Source organism: Magnolia sinica, chromosome 17, assembly GCF_029962835.1.
Source record: "Magnolia sinica isolate HGM2019 chromosome 17, MsV1, whole genome shotgun sequence".
In the NCBI taxonomy this organism is placed as follows: domain Eukaryota; kingdom Viridiplantae; phylum Streptophyta; class Magnoliopsida; order Magnoliales; family Magnoliaceae; genus Magnolia; species Magnolia sinica.
Window position 1 is genome coordinate 9,922,984 of NC_080589.1, and position 26,261 is coordinate 9,949,244.

The following is a 26,261-nucleotide window of genomic DNA, read 5'->3' on the forward strand; positions in this document are numbered from 1 at the left end:
AATCTCATATGAAACTAGATACAATTCCATCTCACTTAATCTCAGCACTTCTCATCTTTCCCAAACCTTGGGAGGAATTTCCACGGGACCAAATGTAATTCCATCCCACCTAATTATATCAAATCCAACATTTCAAACAAGCCTGAAAATGAGCCAGTAAAATGGATGAATGTTGTATATTAAACATATACATTGGGGGAGCTACAGAGGTTTGACACCAGCTGGCTGGCTGGCTGGCTGGTGTTGGGTCCGTAGCCAAACGCGTCTCATGTCCAAAAGTACCGAATAAGATAATAGTAGCTGTGTACGGTTCTGAATCTGAGCCACTTGTTGCCAGCCTGCCATGGACGGATTGCAGATCGATACTGCCCGACAGGCTGATGTGGCAGTTAGAGTAGGACACGGGTTAGGTAGCATGTCCCGAACTCAGAACAGGCTGGGGATCTTATCAACGGTCCATTTATTTTTTATATTAGGATATAATTCCAAAACGGTAAAGTAGATCCAAGTCTCAGGTGGACCACACCACAGCAGGCTACAGTGATAATGATGCCAACCGTTGAAAAGTTTCTAAGGCCCATTGTCATGTGTATTAGCCATCTAACCTAGTCTTATGGTCATGTAGATATCGACTTTGGTTACTCCCAACCGTGATGTTTTTGAGAAATCCATACCGTTCATCCGTTTTTAAATATTATTTTAATACATTTAAAAAAAATTAATTAATGTGGATCCAAAACTTAAGTGGGCCGCACGAGAGGAAATAGTGGAGATTCAATGACCATCATTTGAAAAATTCGTATGACCACAAAATTTCATCAGGCTAAGTTTTTGGTCTCTTCACTTCCTAAAGGTTTGGATGTCGTATAAATGTATAAATACCAAGGTAGATCCTAGGAAGGTTTCAATGGTAGTAAACTCACCTGGCATGGCCGCTTGAGTTTTGTTGGTTTTTAGTCTGTGTCCAAAAATGAACGTACGGTGTGGATTTCTAGCCAATAACATGATGACCAACCTATCATCCCAGCGCCGAAAGCCTTTAAGTTACCGCGGTGGGATTCTAGGTGGGGCCACCATGATGTTTGTAAGAAATCCACACCGTACATCTGTTTTAATAGTTCACTTTAGGGCGTGCGGCTGAAAACAAGGTGGATCCAAAGCTCAAGAAACGGACGCGGATTGCGTCCCACTCCAGTCTCTAGCCTGGAACGGCCAATTCTGTGAGCGGGCCCACCGTGATGTATCTGTACATCCAAGCCGTCAATTCCTTTTTGCAGATCATTTCAATGCATGAACAAAAAAAATGAGGCGGATCCAACGTTCAACTGGACCACACCAAATAATAAGCTTGGTTGATTTAAATATTTGGTGTGGTCCATTTGAGCGTTGTATCTGCCACATTTTGTGGTTATGTCTTAAAATGATATGAGAAAATGGATAGACGGCTTGGATGTACAGATACATCACGGTGGGCCTGCCCACAGAACTGTCCGTTCGGGGCTAGAGACGGGCGGGGGTAGGACGCTATCCGCGTCCGAAACGAAACAGCGATCAACCAGAACTGGTTCAGCCCACTATGAATAAATGTTTCTCCTTGTGCACCCAGTCCATGCAAATGAGACCCTGGATCCAGACGGTTGATCTGATATCCACCATCTTATAATATGGTTAATGACCCAGAAGTCTTCTAGACTGGAAGATCCCAACCATCCAATATATTAGCAGTCTGCTGCACTTTACTATAAGTATTTCTCAACCGTTATATAGGTAGGCCACTGATCGAATGCATAGGAATCTCTAAAATGGGAGGCTACTGAGAAGTTCCTCATCCATGCTATCAGACCAACGGTCTGGTTTTCCACAACAAGGCCCAATTTTCAAAGACTGGCATATCAGGACCCTAGAATTCTTCTTTCATGCACAAGGGATGCTTATGATTATCTTGCATTTACCCACAGCCGACACAAACTGGTATTATTCAAATGCATGCCCACTATAAAATTCCAAAAGAAAAGACACCCATGTCGTCGGTGCACTTATCTCTGCAGCCTAACACCAACGGCTCCAATTCAAGCACGTTCATCAAAAACACAAACACCACCAAAAGAGAGAAAAGCAAGAATATCCACTTCCCTTTTCCACTACTCTTCTCTCTTTTTTTCCAATCTTTCCAAAACATTCCAAACATGCATGCACTCAGTTTCATTGTAGGAGTCGTGGGTGAGAATCACAATCTTCGTAAAATTGCCAAAAAACCCTCTCCATGTTTGTACATCTACACATGCTTATTATATAAGCTTTGCTTTTTCTTTCAGGCAATGTGACGTCTATTCTAGTCTTTGCTTCTCCCCTGTACGTGACAAAGTTCTCTCTCGAGCGGTTTATTGTAATTTTTAAATAAAATTGTATACATGTATTTTCTCTGTCTGTGCATGGTCGCACCATGCCATGACCTACAATCTATTAGTTTCATGCATGCATAGAATCATTGTAATACATGATGCATGGGGCATGCCATTAACATAATAGAGCATGAAATGATGTGCATTAGATGATTCATGATCATGGATTGTGGACCATTCAATAGGTCATGCTTTATGTGTAATATTGCTATATTTTTTTTTTTGGAGTGATGTTAGATCGACGTTCTGGCGAGTGGTGAGGAATGGATCAACGGAAGATTTTGAAGGCCTTCCTTACGTTTGCGCTCTCCTAAACTCGTCGATGTGGACATACTATGGTGTAACGAAGGCAGACGGCTTATTGATTGCAACCGTAAACAGTGTCGGCATTATTCTAGAATTCATCTATGTTGGCTTGTTTATCATATATGCACCTCCCCCAATAAGGGTACATATATATTCATCATGATCATTATTATTATTATGATTGTGATTGTTGTTAAGATCAGATTCTTCTCCCATGTCTTTCAGATCAGGATAGCGGTGTTAGTGGTGATTTTGGATGTGGGGTTTCTCAGCGGAGTGATCTTGACCACACGTTTGGCAATGCACGGGAGTCTACGTGTGACTGTGATTGGATGCATGTGTGCAGGCTTGAGTCTATTTTTCTATAGTTCACCTCTTGTGGCTATGGTGAGTATCTATGCTTATTTCCTCGTTTGAAGAGTAAGTATGCGGTTCAAATGCATTAGGAAATGAATGGTGTCAAGGCCATTGGTCTGATGGGATCCACTGTCGATGTGGATGAGCCAAAGATATCATAGATTGAATTTTTGCTGTACAGAGAACAGTCATAAGTAGCAAGAGCGTGGAATACATGCCGTTCTTCCTCTCCTTCTTTCTCTTCGTCAATGGAGCAGTTTGGACGTTCTATTCCTATCTTGAAAAAGACTTCTTCATTGGATTAAGTTCCTTACATTCTCTTAATCCTTTCGGTTTTCCAAATAAACGGGTCTTTGATCAGTTTCACTCAAATTTCATACATCAGAATTTCCAGCTTTTTTTAAAACGGGAAAAGTATCAGCCATATGATCTAAGACCCAGATTCCATATCTCTCTTTTTTTTTTTTTTTTGTGGTCTCTTAAAAGTTACATCCATCTTGGGGTTTAAGACCCAGATTCCATATCACATACGTTCAAAAATATGATAATTATCAAGCATTTCTGACAACGTAGGGTCCACACTTGATGGGTGTGTGTGTGTCTATATATATATATATATATATATATATATATATATATATATATATATATATATATATATATATATATATGGGAAAGGTTCTATACGGTCGAGCTCATGGGAACTCCCCATGAGGTCGAGCTGTGTGGGCCCCACTATGATGTATGTTGAACATCTACCCCATCAGTCAGATGCACCATTCCATAGTGGGCCTAGGGATTAAAAATCAAGTCAATCCGTGACTTGTGTAGGCCACACCACATACAAAAGTTGAGAGGGGTTACCCTCCATTAAAACATTCATTATCATTTATTGGGCCCACCGGGATGTGGTTCACAAATCCAGACCATCCATTGTGTTTCCCACTTGGATGAGGGGTGAAAGCCAGTTTCAGCTGCATCCAAAACTCAGGTGGGCCCCACCAAGTACTTTTATATGTTTTAGGCATGTCTCCACATGGTTTTAGATGGTATGGCCAACATGGGTTCCGTGTATAGTTGTTTTTTGGGATATCTCATCAACTAAAGGGGACCCATCAAATGCACAGTGTTGATGTTCAACACACATCACAGTGGGACCCATACAGCTCAACCTCACGGGAGCGGACTCCTGAGGTCGTGTGCATAGTACCTTTTCCGTGTGTATATATATATATATATATATATATATATATATATATATATATATATATATATATGGAAAAAGTACTATGCACTCGACCTCACTATAAGCTCCCATGAAGTTGGGCTGTGTGGGCCCCACTTTAATGTGTGTCGAACATCTACCCCATCAGTCAGATGCACCATTCCATGGTGGGCCTCAGGCTTAAAAATCAAGTCAATCCATGACTTATGTGGGCCACACCACATACAAAAGTTGAGAGGGGTTACCCTCCCATTAAAACATTCATAATCATTTGTTGGGCCCACCGAGATGTGGTTCACAAATCCAGCCCATCCATTATGTGTGTCCCACTTGGATGAGGGGTCAGACCAAGTTTCAAATGCATCCAAATTTCAGGTGGGCCCCACCAAGTGCTTTTATATGTTTTAGGCATGTCTTCACATGATTTTAGATGGTATGGCCCACCTAAGTTCCGTATACGGCTGATTTTTGGGATATCCCATAATTTAAAGGAGACCCATCAAATGCATAGTGTTGATGTTCGACACACATCATGGTGGGGCCCACACAGCTCGACATCATAGGCAGTTCATATGAGGTTGACAGCATAGAACCTTGTGTGTATGTGTGCGTAGATGTAATCGGGATTTGGGAGAGTATATGCATACATACATGTATGTATGTATGTAGACACACACACACACACACACACAAGGTTTTGTGTGGTCGAGCTCATGGGAACTTCCCATGAGGTTGAGCTGTGTAGGCCCCACCGTGATGCGTGTCAACCATTAACACCGTGCATTTGATGGGTCTACTTTAAATTATGAGATATCCCAAAATCAGCTGTATACAGAACTCAGGCGGGCCATACCATCTAAAATCATGTGAACACATGCCTAAAACATATAAAAGCACTTGATGGGGCCCACCTGAAATTTGAATGCATCTGAAACTTGCTCTGACCCCTCATCCAAGTGGGACACACATAATGGATGGGCTGGATTTGTGAAACACATCTCGGTGGGCCCAACAAATGATTATGAATGTTTTAATGGAGGGTAAGCCCGCTCAACTTTTGTATGTGGTGTGGCCCACACAAGTCACGGATTTACCTCATTTTTAAGCACCATGCCCACCATGGAATGGTGCATCTGACTGACGGGGTAGATGGTCGACACGCATCATGGTGGGCCCACACAACTCGACCTCATGGGAAGTTCCCATGAGCTCGACGGCATAGAACCTTTTTCCCTATATATATATATATATATATATATATATATATATATATATATATATATATATATATATATCCCAAGAATCATGTGGGTCCATACCACAGGGAGCAATGCACAGTAATGCCTACAATCTTTATATTTCCTTGTTGTGTCCCATCTATGTTTTAGATGGCTTGATTTTTAGTGTCCCTTTGTCCACGTTGGACACGTGTGATGATTTGGTTGGATGACATGTATACAACACGTACGGTGGTTCCACATTACAACTGGAAGTTTTTATGGCACGTGTGCTTATGCGATCATATCCCATCCATCCATGATATAAGAACTGAGAACTGATCACCTGCCATTCATCCATGATATAAGAACTGAGAACTGATAACTTACAGCCCACTGTATGAAAAGACATCCCAGCCGTGCTATCTGTGGGCCTCACATGGAGATCACCTGGCATTAAAAGTAGGACGGTCCACGTCATCTAATTCAATGGATGCTGATGGGCCGACTCGCATACATGTTTGGCAAATCCTCACCCTCTAGATTCCTGGCAAATACTCGTGGAAGGTGGACCTAAAAAGAACTCCAACGTATAAGATTGATGTTCAATGGTCAAAAGAACATCTAATCAATGATTAGGATCATTTGGGAAGTACTATAGTTATTATTATTTTGGTGCATGCCCCATCCACATTAAGATATTGAATAATTCTAATTTGATACACGTGTGACAAGCACATTGAAATTGAATGCTTGATTATAATTTCACTATTATCATCACCATTGATGCCGGCCTTCTCCATGTATTTTTTCTAAGATGGCATACGTGTATAGATCGGGACCATTTATCAGGCAGATTACACCAATAAAAGTATTTTTTCAAAAGAAATTCACAAGCAAAAAAATGAAATTTTTATTAATCAATAATTATTTAATGTATGTGTCTCAATTACATCATTAATAAAGAAAAAAAAATCAAAATTAGAAATTATTAAAAATAGTAAAATTATAACTCTAATAAAGTCCTAATTCTCATAAAACTTTTCTAAAGCCTAATTTCTAAAAATAAAAATAATACACTTTTGCTAGAAGAGTCTAGGATTACAACTTATTTCTAAAAATAAAAATAAAAATAAAAATAACAAGACCATAAAATTTTGAACTATTAAAAATATTATTTTTTTCTAAAATTTTATTTTTGTGCGTAACAGCACTTGGAAAGTTGTGGCTAATTTATGATTCGTCTTCTTTTGGAAGAACCATCTTAGAAATGTATCTATGTCATGTCCTACATCATGATGTTTTAGTTGTATACAATCGCAGAATTTCTTTCATGGTAGTTGGATTTTGGCTGGACCAGAGTCATTCTTATATATCATGGCCTATTTATAATGGGTCTCACGGTTAATGAGAGAAATCAAAACGAAAATATCCGGCCCATTGATCATGTGAATGTTAAGTAGATTGTTCATCTTTAAAGGATAAAAGTCAATAATCAAAAGAATTACAATATTCTCATATAAAAGTTTTGATGTCAAAGTGAGGGTTTTTAATATTCCAAACAATAGTTTTGACATCAAAGTAGACAATAGAACTTGCCAAACAAGGCCAAAGCCATCATATGAATGGTATAGATCATTGAAATATGGCCTCAAACTCTAATTGTAAGACCACTTATAAAAACTTACACGCAGTATCAGCATGTATTGTACAAATAAAAAGATATAACTAGTCAACAGCAGCGCATATCTCAAAACCATTGGGCTTAAGCATACCATGACTTACCCTTTGCAAAACAACTTAGCACAAATCTAAATAGGCCTTGTATATCATAGTACAATACATTTGGATGTATTCTAGCAACCTCATTTATTTGACTTTGGGATTGGTGTTGAGTTTTGTGAGATCACATCTTGTGGGTCATGTTACGGCTATCAAAACCATTTATATAATGGGCTCACCTTGAGCGTGGCATATAATTTAAAAACTTTCTCATATTTAAATATTTAAACTGTTTGGCTACCTAATTCTTTTCTTTTAAATATTAGTCATCTCTTTAACCTTTGTTATGTGGTCCATTGGTAGAACTGTACATGAGTTTAACCAAGTTGAAATTGGCACAGCTCGGGTTGGTTCGACAAGCAGCCCATCACAGTTCAAGTTCGGTTTAGCTTGGTCCTCAAGTTTGACTGGTCAGCTCTGCTCAGCTTGGTCAGCAACTCGGGTCAATGCGAGTCAAGTTTGAGCACAATTCAAGCTCAAGATTCCGAGCTGAGTTCAAGTTTAAGCTTTTGATCAGTTGAGCGTTTTCTTTCTAATATAAAGCATCAGGTATCCATTTATGATTTGAAATATATATATATATATTCATTAGCTTAAAAGATTAAATTTTATAGCATAAGAAACGAATTATATGTAATTTTTAGAATCAAACTGTAATTAGGTAATTTCTAATTGCAGTTGAAAATATAATCAAACTTAATTAAGCTGTGAGGATCTGCCCAGCCCACACATACTTCAACATGTGGCCATGGATGCATATTAACTTGGACAGTTGTAGAGACATTCAAATCATGTAGTGTGTGGGTTCTAACTTAGACAACATTTCCCATAAGGTTGGGAAACTCATCTTTGGCCGGCAAATGTACGAAAATAGTTGATTTAGAAAAATAAAATCAAATCGAATCAAATCAACTAGCTTAATCCTAACATGCCCATTAACTCGCCTGATAATTTACTTTTCAAGGTGTGCTCATTAGAGAGTTTGAACTACCCAAGATTATGATGTAGAGTGGGTCATAGACAGTTTCATGGTTAAGATGGATCAGAAAAGGCCCAGATAACGATGGAAGTCATCAAAACCGATGGAACCTTAAAATAGGCATATCTCGCAAACTGGAATGAATTACTTGACGTACCATTTATGATTTTGGGGTAGGATGAGCTACTTTAGCCGGGTTGCCCACGTTGAATTTGTGAGATTCCATCGTAACGAAGATTGAATTCTATATTTATTTCCGTTTTTACTATTTTTAATAAGTTTTAGTTTCATTATAACTCTTCATCCGTTGGGCTTTAGGAGCTGCATCCAACATGAAATGCATTTAGAAAAATTAAGAGAATAACGTTGTTAAGCCAGTTAAGATACTTACTATAAATAGAAAATTTACTATTTATAGTAAGTTGCGAATTCTAAGAGTTTTATTTGTAGTTTGATTATAAAATTTCTATCATTGCTTAGTATTTCTGTTTTAAGGGCCGTGCACTTGTTTATTTCATTCATTAATCAAATTATGCATTTTATAGAATTTATTTTCTATTTTTCTTGCTTTTCCTCATGGATTCAAGGGTCTACGTAAGGAGTTCAAGGAAGCTCTGTGGATCCGGAATAATTATCTTTAAGGAAGCGAGTGATTGACCTTATCACATTCATCCATGCGTGTCAGATTATTACTCTTTAATTAAGATTGTTGATGACATTGGATTGCCCTTAAAAAAAACTATTTGTATCTGAATCCACAAATTCCCTTGATCATTCAACTTGATTTTTGGAGTATCCTGTTTCTATGGTGGAACAACCTCGTTGGCGGGCCCGCATGCCAACTTTTCTAATATAAATAGCGGGTAAAATCAGGTTTAGGATGATATTTGGTATGCTTAGAGTATCCACACCCAGCCCATTAAGTTATCGTCCTAAAAAATCCAAACCATATCCTGCATAACCACTTGCAATGTTGCATTGGTAAACAACGGATTGAGTGCACTTACAAAAGTGTGCTCGAGATCCTATGCTTTCCACTCCTTCCACAGAAGGGATTTTCTATTTGTGGTAGTGTGATTGGTCCACGTCTTATATTTATGAGTACTGATGAATTAAATGCAATCAGTGATGACGTGGCCCAATCACAGGACGCGGTTTGACTAGTAACGTTCCACCGGCTAGGTGGCTAGTGGTCGATAACTATGTGGACCCCACCATAATGTATTTGTTTATCCACGCCCTTGAAAGATAATTTTAGGGCTTGAAGCTAAAAATGAGGTAGATCTAAATCTCAGGTGGACCAAACCATGGGAAAACAGTTGTGATTGAATATCCACCATTGAAAACCTCCTAGGGCCCACTGTAATGGTTATTTGACATCTAACACGTTGATTGGGTCATACAGACTTCTTGGATGAAGGGAAAAAACATATATCAGCTTGATTTAAAATTTGGTAGTCCGCAGGAAGTTTTTAATGGTGGCCGTTCAATCAACAATATGCAGTCCACTTGAGATTTGGATAACCTCATTTTTGGGATTCCTGACAAACATCACAGCGTGCCCCACCTGCGTTTACAAGCAGGAACTTCCCGCGAAAGCCTTTCGCGGGAAATCCGCGTCCTGCAATCCGGTCCGTGGTAAGCAGAGGGTCGGAACTCATCTGTATTAACAGTGAGGTGAGTAGAAGCGGATTGGCCGGTGTACCTCACGCCGCTGTATTCCCGTCAGCAAGTTCTATGGATCATATAATGAGGTATGTGTTATATCCAAAACGTCTACCCATTTTGTGAGCTCGTCTTAATGCTTGAGACAAAAACTAAGACAGATATAACTATCAAGTGGACCACACTGATAAAAGCAGTAGGGATTGAACGCTTACCATTGAAACTTTTTTTGGGGACAGGGAAGTTTTGGATCAATATGCAATTTGTTTTTCCTCTTCATTCATGACTTTGTGACCTTATGAACAGATTGGATGGAAAGTAAATATTATGGTGGGCCCTACAAATTTTTTAACAGTGAAAATTATTACCTCCGCTGTTATGTGTGGTGTGGTCTAGATGATATTTGCGTATGTTTATTTTCTGGATAACGCTTTGAAATGATCTCTAAATATAGTTGAACTGTATACTTACAATAAATATGTCACTGTGAGGTTATGTAACTTTGATCTACTTTGAACGGTTTGTACAACTCAGAGCTCTTGGAGCGTCAGTGCTTGTCCTCGCATGACAGTACCTATAGCAGCTATATAGCTAGCTGGTGTAGCCAATCAGCTTTCGAGGTGAGTGCAGTAATAATGTAGTAAAAAGTGTTATATGGGGATTCGGAAGCCGATTGGCTGGTGCACCTTACGCTTAGAGCTGTATACGAGTTGAGTCGAGCTGAGCTGAGTATTACCCAGCTCATGCTCGGCTTGCACTGCCCCAGTCCTACTCGTATTTGGCTCTGTTCGGGCATCGAGTATGAATTCCCTGCTCGTGCTCTACTCGTCCGAGTACGAGCCGAGTACGAGCAGAAATCAGGCCGAGTCGAGTCTGAGTTTTCAAGTCGAGTCCAAGTCCGAATTTGAGCCCAATTCGAGCAGGGTTTTTGAGCAATAAATTTAACATATATTAGTTGTATTAACATATGTTAACAATTTTAACATATACTAGCTATATTAACATATTAACAATTTTTATATTAACATATATTAGCTATATTAACATATATTAACAATTTTTGATATATATTAGCAATATATGATATCAATTTCTAAAATATATTAACAATTTAAACAAAAAACTAATAATAATAAATCAACATCATACAGTACGAGTCGAGAACACAAGTCGAGTATTGCCCAACTTATACTCTACTTGTAATCAAAACGAGTATCAAACTCATGCTCGTAATCGGTTCAAACTCATGCCGAATCGAGTCGAATCGAATAATTCCGAGTGGAGTCGAGCGAGTAATCGAACTTACTCTGCTTGTGTACAGCTCTACTCACAATAGCTATGTCAGCCAATTTTGTAGATTTGATCATAAAGTATATGTTATATCCAAACTGTCTATTCATTTTGTGAGCTTGTGTTATGGTTTTAGACGAAAACTAAAACATATCTAGCTATTGATTGGACTACACTACAAAAAGTGGCGGGGGATTGGACATCTACCTTTAAAACCCTTTTTTAGGGTTACAGAGTTTTGGATCAATATGAAATTTTGTATTCCTCTTCATTTAGGTCTTTGTGACATTACGAGCAGATTGGATGGAAATTTAACGTTATGGTGGGCCCTATGAATTTTTAACGGATGGTGTGATCCAGATGATCTTTGGATATGATTCATTTTTTGGATAATACCTTAAAATAATCTCTAAAAATTATGAACAGTGTAGATATAATAAATACATTGCTGCAGGACCACGTAACTTTGAACTCCATTGAACCGTTCGTACAACTCAGGAGCTCGAGGAGCGCCGGTACTCGGCTTCGCACGACACGTACGTACCTACAGCAGCTATGTAGCTGGTGTGTGGTACACGCCAATCCGCTTCCGTTCTCAGTTCTCCGAGAGTACACCTCCGTACCAGTTTGGTACACTAAAAATGAATTGAATGAGTAGGATTTGTCGCAGATTGCCTGCAGCACCTACCACTTAGGATATTCCATGAATGGACCCCACAGACTTTACTCAATATGCTGAGTCACTCAGTGCGCAATCTGCCTCTGGACGGGAGATGTGGGATCCTGGAGCTTAGAGCTGGGCATTTCATACCCGAACCGATGGATCCGACCCGATCAGATCCGATCCGACCCGATTCGAACAGAACCGATGGTCAAGATCGGGTAGCAGAAACCAGATCCGAAATATTTTCGGCTCGATTCCGGATAAACCATGTTCCGACCCGACCCAACCCGGAATCCGATCCGAAAGGATCCGACTCGAATAGACCTGACCCGACCCGTATATATTAGTATATATATAAAATTTTAACTTTTTTTATCCGACTGTTTTTTTACCCTACCCCAACCGCATCTCCCCTCTCGCCGCCCAAACCCTAAAAATCCCCAAATCATCTTCTCTACCCTACCTGCACCCGAAGATCTCTACAACCCTACCCGACTGACGACTGTCTTCTCTACCCTACCTACTTGTCTTCTCTACCCTACCTACTTGTCTTCTCTGCGACTCTACCCTACCCGCACCTGAAAATTCGATGAATCCCCAAATCATCCCGTCCCAATCCCCAAATCAATAAATCTCGCCGGAAAGAGAAGAATGTTGGAGAGGTTTTCGTCTCTGCGAGGAAGCTCGTCAAGTGGACCACACTGATAAAAGCAGTAGGGATTGAACGCTTACCATTGAAACTTTTTTTGGGGACAGGGAAGTTTTGGATCAATATGCAATTTGTTTTTCCTCTTCATTCATGACTTTGTGACCTTATGAACAGATTGGATGGAAAGTAAATATTATGGTGGGCCCTACAAATTTTTTAACAGTGAAAATTATTACCTCCGCTGTTATGTGTGGTGTGGTCTAGATGATATTTGCGTATGATTATTTTCTGGATAACGCTTTGAAATGATCTCTAAATATAGTTGAACTGTATACTTACAATAAATATGTCACTGTGAGGTTATGTAACTTTGATCTACTTTGAACGGTTTGTACAACTCAGAGCTCTTGGAGCGTCAGTGCTTGTCCTCGCATGACAGTACCTATAGCAGCTATATAGCTAGCTGGTGTAGCCAATCAGCTTTCGAGGTGAGTGCAGTAATAATGTAGTAAAAAGTGTTATATGGGGATTCGGAAGCCGATTGGCTGGTGCACCTTACGCTTAGAGCTGTATACGAGTTGAGTCGAGCTGAGCTGAGTATTACCCAGCTCATGCTCGGCTTGCACTGCCCCAGTCCTACTCGTATTTGGCTCTGTTCGGGCATCGAGTATGAATTCCCTGCTCGTGCTCTACTCGTCCGAGTACGAGCCGAGTACGAGCAGAAATCAGGCCGAGTCGAGTCTGAGTTTTCAAGTCGAGTCCAAGTCCAAGTCCGAATTTGAGCCCAATTCGAGCAGGGTTTTTGAGCAATAAATTTAACATATATTAGTTGTATTAACATATGTTAACAATTTTAACATATACTAGTTATATTAACATATTAACAATTTTTATATTAACATATATTAGCTATATTAACATATATTAACATTTTTTGATATATATTAGCAATATATGATATCAATTTCTGAAATATATTAACAATTTATACAAAAAATTAATAATAATAAATCAACACCACATAGTACGAGTCGAGCACACAAGTCGATTATCGAGTCGAGTACCGAATCGAGTATTACCCACCTCGTACTCTACTTGTAATCAAAACGAGTATCAAACTCATGCTCGTAATCGGTTCAAACTCATGCCGAATCGAGTCGAATCGAATAATTCCGAGTGGAGTCGAGCGAGTAATCGAACTTACTCTGCTTGTGTACAGCTCTACTCACAATAGCTATGTCAGCCAATTTTGTAGATTTGATCATAAAGTATATGTTATATCCAAACTGTCTATTTATTTTGTGAGCTTGTGTTATGGTTTTAGACGAAAACTAAAACATATCTAGCTATTGATTGGACTACACTACAAAAAGTGGCGGGGGATTGGACATCTACCTTTAAAACCCTTTTTTAGGGTTACAGAGTTTTGGATCAATATGAAATTTTGTATTCCTCTTCATTTAGGTCTTTGTGACATTACGAGCAGATTGGATGGAAATTTAACGTTATGGTGGGCCCTATGAATTTTTAACGGTGAAAATCATTATCTCCGTTGCTCTTTATGGTGTGATCCAGATGATCTTTGGATATGATTCATTTTTTGGATAATACCTTAAAATAATCTCTAAAAATTATGAACAGTGTAGATATAATAAATACATCGCTGCAGGACCACGTAACTTTGAACTCCATTGAACCGTTCGTACAACTCAGGAGCTCGAGGAGCGCCGGTACTCGGCTTCGCACGACACGTACGTACCTACAGCAGCTATGTAGCTGGTGTGTGGTACACGCCAATCCGCTTCCGTTCTCAGTTCTCCGAGAGTACACCTCCGTACCAGTTTGGTACACTAAAAATGAATTGAATGAGTAGGATTTGTCGCAGATTGCCTGCAGCACCTACCACTTAGGATATTCCATGACTACATGGGGCCACCATGATATACGTCTCCATGCTGTCCACTCATTTTGCCAACTCATTTTAAGGAATGTGCCTAAAAAAGGAGATTCAAAATCAAGTGGACCACACCACAGGAGACAGTAGGATAATCATGAAGCTGATATTTGTTTCCAGTGGTGTGGTCCACTTGTGCTTTGGATCTGCCTCATTTCATTTTGGGGCTCATGCCTTAAAATGAGAGACATGGGACTCTAATGCACATGCAGCATAAACAGCCCAAATTGTGGGACAGCTTAACTTGATCACGAAGTAGAATGAGATTAGTTAGTAATGGGTCCTCTGATCAAGGGACATTCTTTGTCGAATTTAAACCAGTTAATTCCATTTTCCCCTATTTTAGATGTCCTCCAATAGATCAATTGCGTTCATACTTTCAGTTTGAGGACCGGGCTCTAATCCATCAATAGTACTGGATCCCACAATTTTGGGTTGTCCAGATTTGAGGGACATGACATGTGTATGGTGCAGATCCTTGCATCACAGCTATAGTGGATATGGATTTGCCATATTAAGGGCCCATTTAGATAGCTCATCATGTACATAATTATAAATTGTAAAAAAATATAACGCACTATACCTTAATGCATTATTCTTATAAGAGGTTTTTGGAATGCTCATTAGTATTATAAGCTTAGGGTATTATACTTGCATAAAGACTTATTTGTTGGGGTGTAGAGTCACACTAGGGCGCTGCTTGACAGGTTGAGCAGCCCAATCGACTAGTCGAGCCCACTCGACCAGTCGAGGGTTCACTCGACTCAAAGTTCGGTGAGCTGCAGTTTTTGGGTTTGAGGTGCTCGACCAGTCGAAGCCCATGCTCGATTAGTCGAGGAGCTTACTCGACTAGTCGAAATTACACAGATTCATTTATAGATTTGATGCGGACTGCGTAAATTTGAGGCGATTTTTGCAAAGATGCGAAAGGAAAGTTACCTAAACTATAAATAGGGGTCCCTAGGGCTATTCTAGGGTCATGGGAAGTATTCTAAAGTGTGGGCAAAAGGTTTTCTCTATACATCTAAAGGAAAAAGGTTAGTATATTGCTTGTAATCTTCATTTTTCTTTATAGTGGAAGTTTTGCACCGTATTTTTTTACCCTTATTAGGGTTTTTCCATATATATTCTGTCTTGTGAATTGTTTGAAATGCTTTAATTCTTTTTCTAGATTATATTTCTTTTTGTTTACCGTTTATGGGTGAGACCGGAGATTGGATCTCGGTTTACTGGGTTGTTGATGTGCTGCGCAACAACTGGTATCAGAGCTATTGATTTAGTTCAAGTGGGAGCGATGACGGAAGAAGGGAAGATTAGAATCGAAAAGTTTGATGGTTCAAACTTTGCCTTCTGGAATATGCAGATAGGGAATTATCTGTATCAGAATGACCTCTATATTCCTATAGGAGGAAAAGAGGAAAAACCAGAAAAGATAACAGATGATGAATGATTTTTATTGGATCGGAAGGCTTTAGGAACGATCCGACTCTCTTTGTCTAAGAACGTCGCCTTCGATATATCTAAGGTAAAAAATACAAAAGAATTAATAGAAGCCCTATCTAAAATGTATAAGAAACCTTCAGCGTCTAACAAGATTCATCTTATGAAACGGCTATTCAACATAAAGATGTCAAATGGTGGGAGCGCGGTTAAACATCTAAACGAGTTAAATACAGTCACGAGGCAATTGGAATCCGTTGGCATTATTTTTGAGGACGAGGTTAGGGCATTATTGATCTTATCCAGTTTGCCAGACAATTGGGATGGTTTGGTAATTGTCGTGAACAATTCTTCAGAGTCGACAAAACTGAAATTTGATGATGTGGTCAATCTAATTCTTAGCGAAGAATCTAGAAGAAAGACATCAAGAGTTTCAGAGGATTCAAGGAATGCTCTAAATGTTGAAGAAAGAGGAAGATCGCTGAACAGAAGAGACAATAAACATGAACGTTCTAAGTCAAGGAAGAAGTCCAAGGGACCGAAAGACAAAGATGGGTGTTGACATTGCGGGAAGAATGGGCATATGAAACGTGATTGCAGGACACTTAATAAACAAGAAGAAATCTCTCAGGGTGGGAAGGATTCGATAAATCTATCTGAGGAGAGCGACACAGAGGCGTTGATCTTATCTCTTGATGCGATGAATGAGTCTTGAGTCATAGACTCGGGTGCTTCGTTTCATACCGTTTCATGTAAGGAAGTTCTGCGTGATTATATGTCAGATGACTTCGGGAGAGTCTACCTAGGTGATGATGAGCCGTGCAATATTGTTGGAAAGGGAGACGTTCATATAAGTCGAAAAGATGGAACGATCTTAAATTTGAAGGATGCCAGATATGTACCGATTTTAAAACGGAACTTGCTCTCAGTGGGGCAGTTGGCCAATACCGGATATGTGACGACATTATCGGCTCCCAGCGCTCATTCGCTGTTCCGATTCTGGGATGCTATGAGGAGGATTTTTTTAACATCAGTTGATTCGTAATAAGCATAACCAAAGGCATAACCCACAACAACAACTAAAAACTCCATCACATTTCCACTATTGATAAAGAACTTTACAAGTACAATGAGCATAAAGGGAAATACAATGATGATGAACAAAACTCCAAAATGATCGATAAGTCTCGCTCGCCGATCCAACGTCACCGCACGTAACGGCGTGCATAAACTTATAGAAAGCTTAGAGGGTAGTGTAAGTGTATATGCAATATGAGCGTGCTCAGCAGATCAGAGTAATGCGGAACATGCCGATGAATGCCAAGAATACCATTAGCCGTACAAGGCCATGCGGTGCAAAGAATGATGTCGGCCATACCAAGGCCATGCAATGCGAAATGCAACTCAAGCATACAAATCCTCATCTAAGTTCACATATCGATACACATCTCTGGAATATCATCGGGTCTAGTACACTCCAAGCCGATTGCCGCCCCAATCGCGCGCAATAAGGATTGAGTGGAAAAGACCTCACTATCCGCCGCCAATATCGGGCCCCCATCAATAGCGGACCCATTCCTGAGCTGGTCGACTCAACCTAGCATTGCCCCTACTCTCGGGGTAAGGCCGCACTCCCTTCCAACCGACCATGACAGTGGAAAGTGGGACCTCCTGGTATTCGCACAGCGCTCATGCACCCACTCGGCCTAGACGTTGAAGTAACCTTTTGGTACCATAAGGGTTTAGGGACTTTCACCCGTGGATATCTATAGGCACCCAATGTAGAACAAGATTTCTGGTATCCAATCCTGCCAACCACGATACGCCCGTGGAGGCTACGACCCCGGTCGCTAGGGCGTACAGTACTATATCACACAATGCGAATGCATGAATCAAACATACAGCAACCTGCGCGTATCGTGCGCTCATGTAGGGCAACACCCCCTATCCGGAAGCTCCTAAACAATCTGCCCGAAGGCATATGCGATGATCAGTCATTTTCATATCAAGCATACGTATGATGCATATGATCATGAATCATGGAACTAAACATGTTATATAGGATGGATGATGTTCATAATGAAGATGGGCCTAGACGGTCTATACATAACACGAACGAGCCTAACAATGGGCCTTAGGGGAAGTCATAATGCGGACATTTAACCAACACTATACTTGCAATGTGGACGTCAAACCACTATTGCTCCCAAGGCATAGCCCGACGTAAACATTATTACATAAATCATGTTGGGATTGCACATTGCAATGGACCTTAGGTATATACCATCGGGCCTTCAATACATCAAATGAGCCGTATCATATGGGCCTCATATTCATCAAATGGGCCACATCAATGGGCCGCACCAATGGGCCTTATGTGCATTGCAATGGGCCATAACCCGTGGGCCTTGGAATGCATCAAATGGGCCTAATCTTATGGGCCTTAAAATACATCACATGGGCCTAATCACATGGGCCTTATGTGTATCAAATAGGCCACACCAATTGGGCCCCATATGTACATCAAATGGGCCTCGACCCATGGGCCTTACATATATATCAAAGTGGGCATCAACCATGGGCCACAAGTAAACTGAGATGGGCCTCCCATCACCAGTAAATTATATATAATATAATATAATATATATATATATAGTACATACAATATTATATATAATATAATATTATATATATATATACACACACACGTACACACCCACACACGCACACACATGAACACACCCACCGTCCTTGGGTGGGGATAGAACACAAACATCACAGTGTGCTCCACCGTCGCCTGGACGGTGGCAATAAAACATGTATATCACTATGGGCTCCACGTGGGGCCCACCATAATGTTTACACTTCATCCAACCCGTTGATAAGGTCACATAGGCCTAGATGAAGGGTGAAAATAAATTTCACCCTGATCCAAAACTTCTGTGGACCCAAAAAGGGTTTCAATGGTAGAGTTCACTTCACACTGTTTCCTATGATGTGGGCCACCTGAGTCTTGGATCAGGCTGATTTTTGGAGTGGGCCCACTTCAGAGAGTGGCCCACCCGATGAACGGGTTAGATGACAGATAAACATCAAGGTGGGACCCATGGCTAGAGCCGTGGGATCCTGTCCGCTGCCCGTCCGCCCGGACGTGCGCAGGCAGCGCCTGCGCTACTGACAACGGCAGCAGCAACACTGCTGCCTAGTTTATTTTTTTTAAACATGTTTTCTTACGGTTTTTCGGGTGTGCGGCCCGCATCGTGCAAATCCACCCCAGCCATTGGTCTCTACAGACTATGACAAGTCCATCAAGCCCAATATTGGACATGTCCTGGCGCGTAAGAAATTTTAAGTAAATTTGAAAGGTGAAAATCACCGTTTTTAATGCTATGGCCCACCAGATACTCGGATCAACCTTATTTCTCGGCTCAACGCGTAAAATAGTCTGAGGAAAAGGTTGGACGGCTTGGATTAACGACATTCATCAAGGTGGGGCCTGAACAAGTGGTCCACCCAAAAAGCTTGTGAATCAAGCTAATATTTTTATTTCCCTTACACATCCAGCGTCCCTGGACGCTGGACAGTGTTGCATAGCACTTTAAGGTGGGCCCTGTTCAGGTGGGCCACCAAATGATGGATGGTGGTCACAACATATATAAAAAGGGGCCCCCACCTACAAATGGCTTGGGATCAAATACATGCTTAATGGTGGGGTCCATTCAAGTGGGCCATACAACCATGTTATGATCACACATAAAAAAATGAAAATAGAAAGGGAGAGAGAGAGATAGAGAGTGGGACACGCGTGATGGAGGGACCCCGGCACTATGGGCCCTCCCTTGCACTAAATCATACATCAAGTGGATCCCATTACACATAGACCCATTAAATCAAAATCCAACGATGGAGATCCCTTCTCCACTAAATTAGATGGTCTAGATGACCCTAAATATGTAAGGAAAATAAACATCATGATGGGGTCCATGGAGAATGGCCCTATCATAGAATGATCATGATGATCAAAGTGGGTCATCGGCCACATCTTAGGGTCCACAGTGAGATCCAAACCATTGATCGGTTGGCCTCTCTTGGCCCATCTTAAAAACATTAAAAACTACCCTATCAAAGCACCCACCACTTGATCTTCTTGCTCCCTTGGCTTCCTTAGCTCCTTGTGCTTCTCTTTGATGGAAGAAGATGAGAAATGGATGGCTAGGATGGGAGATCTAGGGATGGAAAGGTGGGCCTCACATATGCATTTTTCTCACCATGGGAGGGCTTGGACGTGAGGCTCTCTTGCTTGGATTGGATTTGAAAATGAATGAGAAAGAGAGACTTAAAAAGGGAGAGGGATGGGTGATGGATGTGTTGATGTGGTAAGTGATGGGTGTAAGAGCCCTTTTTGACTTTTGTGGCAAAAGTTGTAAGAAAAGTATGGGCTCGTGTAAGAACTTTTGACTTTTGGGACTTACTTGGGAAATAGTGAAAGGTGATGTGTACTTGACATGATGGGATTGATTGATTGATTGATTGATGTGACAAGTCGTAGAGATTCTCTTAAAATTCACACGCGCGATGTTTTCCTCGCACCGAACGCTGGCCCACATCTCCTGGCCAGAGTTTCGGATTAGCGCCGAGTCGCGGCATCGGGACCGCAGCGACGACGCGGTCGCTAAGGTACCAGTCTCAGGTTGAGTCAACTCGGGTTGACGGCATTAAATTTGAAGGATGCCAGATATGTACCGATTTTAAAACGGAACTTGTTCTCAGTGGGGCAGTTGGCCAATACCGGATATGTGACGACATTCACAAGTGATTCCTGAAAGATCACATAAAGTGTCTTACTAATATCTCGAGGCAAGAAGAAAGGTACTTTGTACATAACTTCAGGATGGTATAGTTTACTCGCAGTCGTATCAACTAAAGTGAATGGGCAGTTATGACATCAAAGGTTGGGACATATGAGTGAGAAAGGAATGAAAGTGTTATTATCAAAAAGGAAGCTATCAGGGCTAAAGTCTATCGACTTGGAATTCTACGAGGACTGCGTGTATGGCAAGCAAAAGAGAGTGAGCTTCAAGAAAATAGGACGTGCTCCAAAGACACATCTATTAGAGCTTGTACACACTGATGTGTGGGAACCGGCACAGGTATCATCTCTTGGTTGCTCACATTATTTTGTTTCTTTTATTGATAATGCTAGTAGAAAATTGTGGGTTTATTTCTTAAAGGATAAATCTGATGTATTTGATGCATTTAAGAAGTGGAAAGTAATGGTAGAAAACGAGACTGGTAAAACAGTAAAATGTCTCAGATAAGATAATGCGAGAGAGTAATGTGATAAAAGGTTTGAGGAGTATTGTGTAGCAAATAGAATCAAACATCAAAAAATGATTCCAGGGATACCGCAGCAGAACGGTGTGGCTAAGCGCATTAACAGGACTATTCTTAAGCACGCCAAGAGCATGAGGTTACATGTAGGGTCGCCTAAGACGTTTTGGGCAGATGTTGTGAATACTGACGCATATCTCATTAATAAAAGTCTCTCAGCACCCTTGGATGGTGGGCTACCAGAAGAAATGTGGACTGTAAAAGAAGTGAACCTTGCACATCTCAAAGTGTTCGATTGTACTTCATATGTTCACATTGATGTAAAGCATAGAAACAAGTTGGATGCGAAGTCCAAGAGGTGCACGTTTATAGGCTTTGGGTAGCATGATTTTGGCTACCATTTTTGGAATACAGAAAATAGAAAAATCATCAGAAGCAAAGACATGGTCTTCAATGAAAAAGTGAAGCATAAGGACAGTGTGTAGCAAAATAAGGTCAATGAGAAAGAATTCGTAGAGTTGGAAGAGTTACCGAACACGGGTGTTACAGCGCCACAAGATGAACATGCACAGGAGCATTATGAGGTAGAGCCGCAGACACTAGTTGTGATGAGATCTACTTGGGAGAGGAGACCCACGGTCTGATACTCACCCTCCTTACATTATCTACTGCTGACAGATAATGGTGAACCAGAGTGTTTTAAAGAGGCATTACAGTCAGATACACGGGTTAAGTGGGAGCAGGCCATGGATGATAAGATGAACTCTCTTGAGTCAAATTATATATGAGAGTTAGTCACTCTACCTAAGGGTAATAAAGCTCTTCATAAAAAGTGGGTTTACAGACTGAAAGAAGAGCATAATAGTTCGAAACAGTATAAGGCTAAATTGGCTGTGAAAGGGTTCCAACAAAAGGCAGGTATCGACTTCACCGAAATATTTTCACTAGTAGTGAAAATATCTACGATTCGCATGGTCTTAAGTATAGTGCCTACAAAGGACTTACATCTAGAGCAGCTAGATGTTAAGACAGTTTTTCTTCATAGGGACCTTGAAAATATATATATATATATACATCAGCCGACATGATATATGGCATTAGGAAAAGAGAACAAGGTGTGTAGACTGAAGAAGAGTCTATATGGCCTGAAGCAGACCCCAAGGCAGTGGTACAAAAAGTTTGATAATTTTATATCAGGAAACGGTTTTATAAGATGTCATGTAGACGACTATTACTATTTGAAGAAGTTTGATACGTCATACATCATCCTTCTTCTGTACGTTGATGATATGCTTGTGACCAGATCAAGCATGAAGAACATCTCAGATCTCAAAAGATAATTGTCTAGAGAATTTGCCATGAAGGATTTAGGAGCTGCAAAATAAATCCTACGCATGAGGATAAAGCGTAAAAGGGAAAACAAGAAACTAGTTTTATCACGGGCAGAGTACATAGCCAAGGTACTTGATCGATTCAGTAGAGAGGTGCTGAGCCGGTTAACACTTCATTAGCCAATCACTTCAAGCTTTCTAATGAGTAAGGTATGAAGACGGAGGAGGAACGGGACTACATAGTTAAAGTCCCATATATGTTAGCTATCGGGAGTCTCATGTATGTTATGGTGAGCACGAGGCTAGACATTAATCAAGCAATAAGATTTGTTAGCAGGTTCATGAACAACCCCGGGAAAGAACATTAGGAAGCTGTGAAGTGGATTCTTAGATACCTGGTATGTACTAAGGATGTAGGGCTGTGTTATGGAGGATCGAAAATCAAGCTATAAAGCTACGTAGATTCATATTTGGCAGAAGATATCGATAGCAGAAGAAGCACTACAAGTTATGTCTTTACTCTGAGTAGTGTTGTAGTCAGTTAGGTCTCTCAGTTAGAGAAGATAGTATCTATCCGTACAACGTCAGCAGAATATGTTGCTGCTACAGAAGCGTGCAAGGAGATGGTGTGGATGCAAGGTTTTATGGAAGAGTTGGAAAAGAAGCAAGCAGATTGCAAGCTATATAATGATAGTCAGAGTGCAATACACTTGGCTAAGAATTTAGCCTTTCATTCAAGAACCAAGCATATTGACATCAGATGTCACTTCATACATTCGTTACTATAAGATGGATCGATTGCTCTGTAAAAGATTCATACAAGTAAAAATCCTACGGATATGCTGACCAAGGCAGTCACACGGGAAAAGCTGAAACTTTGTTCAGCTTTGATTGGTCTTTGAGCTTGAAGACGGGGAGGTGGTGCACTCCGGATGTAGAAGATGAAGGTTTATGGTGATGTGTCTCCAAGTGGGAGATTGTTGAGGTGTGGAGCCACACCAGGGTGCTACTCGACCGGTCGAGCAGCCCACTCGACCGGTCGAGGGTTCGTTCGATTTAAAATCCAACGAGTTGCAGTTTTTGGGTCCAAGGTCAATCGTGGTTACACAGATTCACTGGCGGATTTAATGCGAACTGCATAAATTTGAAGCGATTTTCACAGAGGTGTGAAAGGAAAGTTGCCGAAACTATAAATAGGAGTCCCTAGGGTTATTTTAGGGTCATGGAAAGTATTCTAAAATGTGGGTAAATGGTTTTCTCTATACATCTAAAGGGAAAAAGTTAGTATATTACTTGTAATCTTCGTTTTTCTTCATAGTGGAAGTTTTGCACCGTGCTTTTTTACCTTTGTTGGGGTTTTTACACGTATATTCTGTCTTGCGAATTGTTTAGAATACTTTGATTCTTCTTCTAAATTATATTTCTTTCTGTTTTCATTTGTGAGTGAGATCAGAGATTAGATCTCAGTTCACTATGTTGTTGGCGTGCTGCGCAACAACTTATTTTCTTCATTTTCAGAAATATAATTAGAATATTTATCAGCTTAATCTCTTTTATCCCTCATCTCGCTCATCTTCTCACTTGTGGACCCCACATCTAATTAGGCTAATAATATGGATTAGACTGAAATTGAATATGAATGCACTTGTGAAGATGAAGAATATTAAAACATGTGATCTCTAAACTTCCCCCACATTAACGTCACAACTACTGTAATATACAAGTTGAGCCACAGTTGTAGAGACAATCCTAGCCATTGGTATTTAAGTACCATGCAATCACATGCATACGCTAACCTTTTTCCCAAAAGGAAATCTTTGATACTTTGACAGAGTGTGATGGACAATTACATGTAATCAGAAATTACTTATAAATTATATATGAGGTACTATGCAAGAAAATGAAATTAAACAATCGAAAATATGGGTCCTACTTTAGATATATCATGAACCAAAAATTACAGTTATTTCATTATCTAAGTATCAGATTGTGGGATATTCATTAGATGGTTGAAAATGAAAAATATCCAATGGTTCCATTTTAATAAACAAGTGTGTCTGTGAGTTAGAGGCTAGGATTTGATTTTGTGATTACCATTTAGATACAGTGGGTTCTGCAAATGTAGTTCATTTATTTTCCAGTTAATGTATGCCACGTTTACAATTTCTGAGTATCTGAGTAATGTGCGACTTGGATGGAGTTGGGAGAAGTATATAAAAGCTTCTTCACTTAAGCAATATATGGCTTGAAAATGTTTTGAATATTTAGTTCCTCTGAAATGTTTCTACATCATCAACCATGCATGCATTTTCAATATCATTTGAAAATCTGGCATGCATGTATCAAATCATAACCCAAAATTGATGCTAGACCAGTGATGTAGAGTAGGTCGTAGACAATTTTACGGCCAAGATGGACCAAAGAAGGCCCAATTGGAGGTGGAAGTGATCCAACTGTCAGAACCTTACAACAAACATATCTAGCAAATTGGAATGAGTTATTCCACGTCTCATGTATGATTTTGGATAGGAGAAGCTACTTTAGCCAACCAATCCTGCCATGTTGGGTTGCCCCAACTAAACTTGGGGTTTCCATCAAATCAATGGTCGAAAATCTATTTTCTTTTCATTTTTATTATTTGTAATAAGTTCCCATTCAATCATAACTTTTGATCCATTGAGTTTTGGGAGTCGTGTCCAACATGAAAAGGGCTCAAAAAAATTAGCGGAATAACATGGTTAGGCCAAATTGGACACTTACTATTTTTAGCCAAAAACCGTGAAGTCTAGTAGAAATCATGATCATCTATAAATAGTAAGTTTATACTATTTATAGTAAGTCACAATTTTAGGAAGTTAGAGTTTGATTATGAAACTTCTTATTAGGTTTGATATTAATATTGAAAGGATTGTAAACTCATTTTTATTATCAATCAATTTATTTTTGAAATTATTAGAAATTATTTTCTATTTTCTTCCCAATTCAAGGAATCTCTATGAGTCAAGAGAAACTCCGTGGATTCGGAATAGTTATCCTTGAGAAAGACAGTGCTCGTCCTCATCACGTTCATCCCGGTGTCAACCATTCATGTTCCAAAATAAGACTCGGATTGCATAATGCTAGCCATCCTCATCTAAAACGTTGGTTGTTATATCTAATTTTAATAATGTGTTTGCATGTTAGCAGTGAACTTATCATCATTCATCTATGCATTTTTAATCATGTGGGTACCATCCAAAATCAGCATTTCTCAAAATGTATATCAAAGAATGTATAGATTGTTAGTGTCACGAGAGAATTATGTGTATTAGGTGCTCTTGAGAATTATAGTTTAATTTTCAAATGTTTTATTATTATAAATAAGAAAAGGGAGCGGAGAAATTACTTCACCCTAACCAAATTAATTTAATTTCATGGATGAAAGATAATGGTGTGTATTTTTGGCAGGTGCCGAATGGCATTGGTTTCATACTAGGCACAGCTCAATTGATTCTCTATACAATATACATGAATACCAAGATTGCAAAAGGCAGAACAAAAGACATTATGGCAGAAAGCAAGGAGCCCCTCATCAAGTCAGCTGAAGGACACAAAATCCACATGGGAAAGGCCTATGATGTGGGGAGCCATTGCAATGGAAAGCCCACCTCAACGTCTATTTCCTATTGA

General features: G+C 40.0%; 1 protein-coding gene across 1 annotated transcript; it reads left to right on the forward strand.

Annotated features, from left to right (window-relative positions):
• Positions 1 to 2,186: 2,186 nt before the first annotated feature.
• On the forward strand, positions 2,187 to 26,261 carry LOC131231837 (bidirectional sugar transporter SWEET17-like). Its single transcript, XM_058228142.1, has 6 exons — positions 2,187 to 2,220; positions 2,316 to 2,352; positions 2,640 to 2,850; positions 2,934 to 3,095; positions 3,247 to 3,370; positions 26,017 to 26,261. Exons 1-6 carry the CDS (start codon positions 2,187 to 2,189, stop codon positions 26,259 to 26,261), a joined length of 813 nt encoding a protein of 270 aa, XP_058084125.1.

Bases quoted from the DNA above. Each gene is read 5' to 3' on its own strand.
- LOC131231837 (XM_058228142.1), top strand. From the start codon at position 2,187: ATGCATGCACTCAGTTTCATTGTAGGAGTCGTGG. The intron at 2,221-2,315 runs GTGAGAATCACA...TTTTTCTTTCAG, and splicing joins TTTCATTGTAGGAGTCGTGG to GCAATGTGACGTCTATTCTA. The intron at 3,096-3,246 runs GTGAGTATCTAT...TTTGCTGTACAG, and splicing joins GTTCACCTCTTGTGGCTATG to AGAACAGTCATAAGTAGCAA.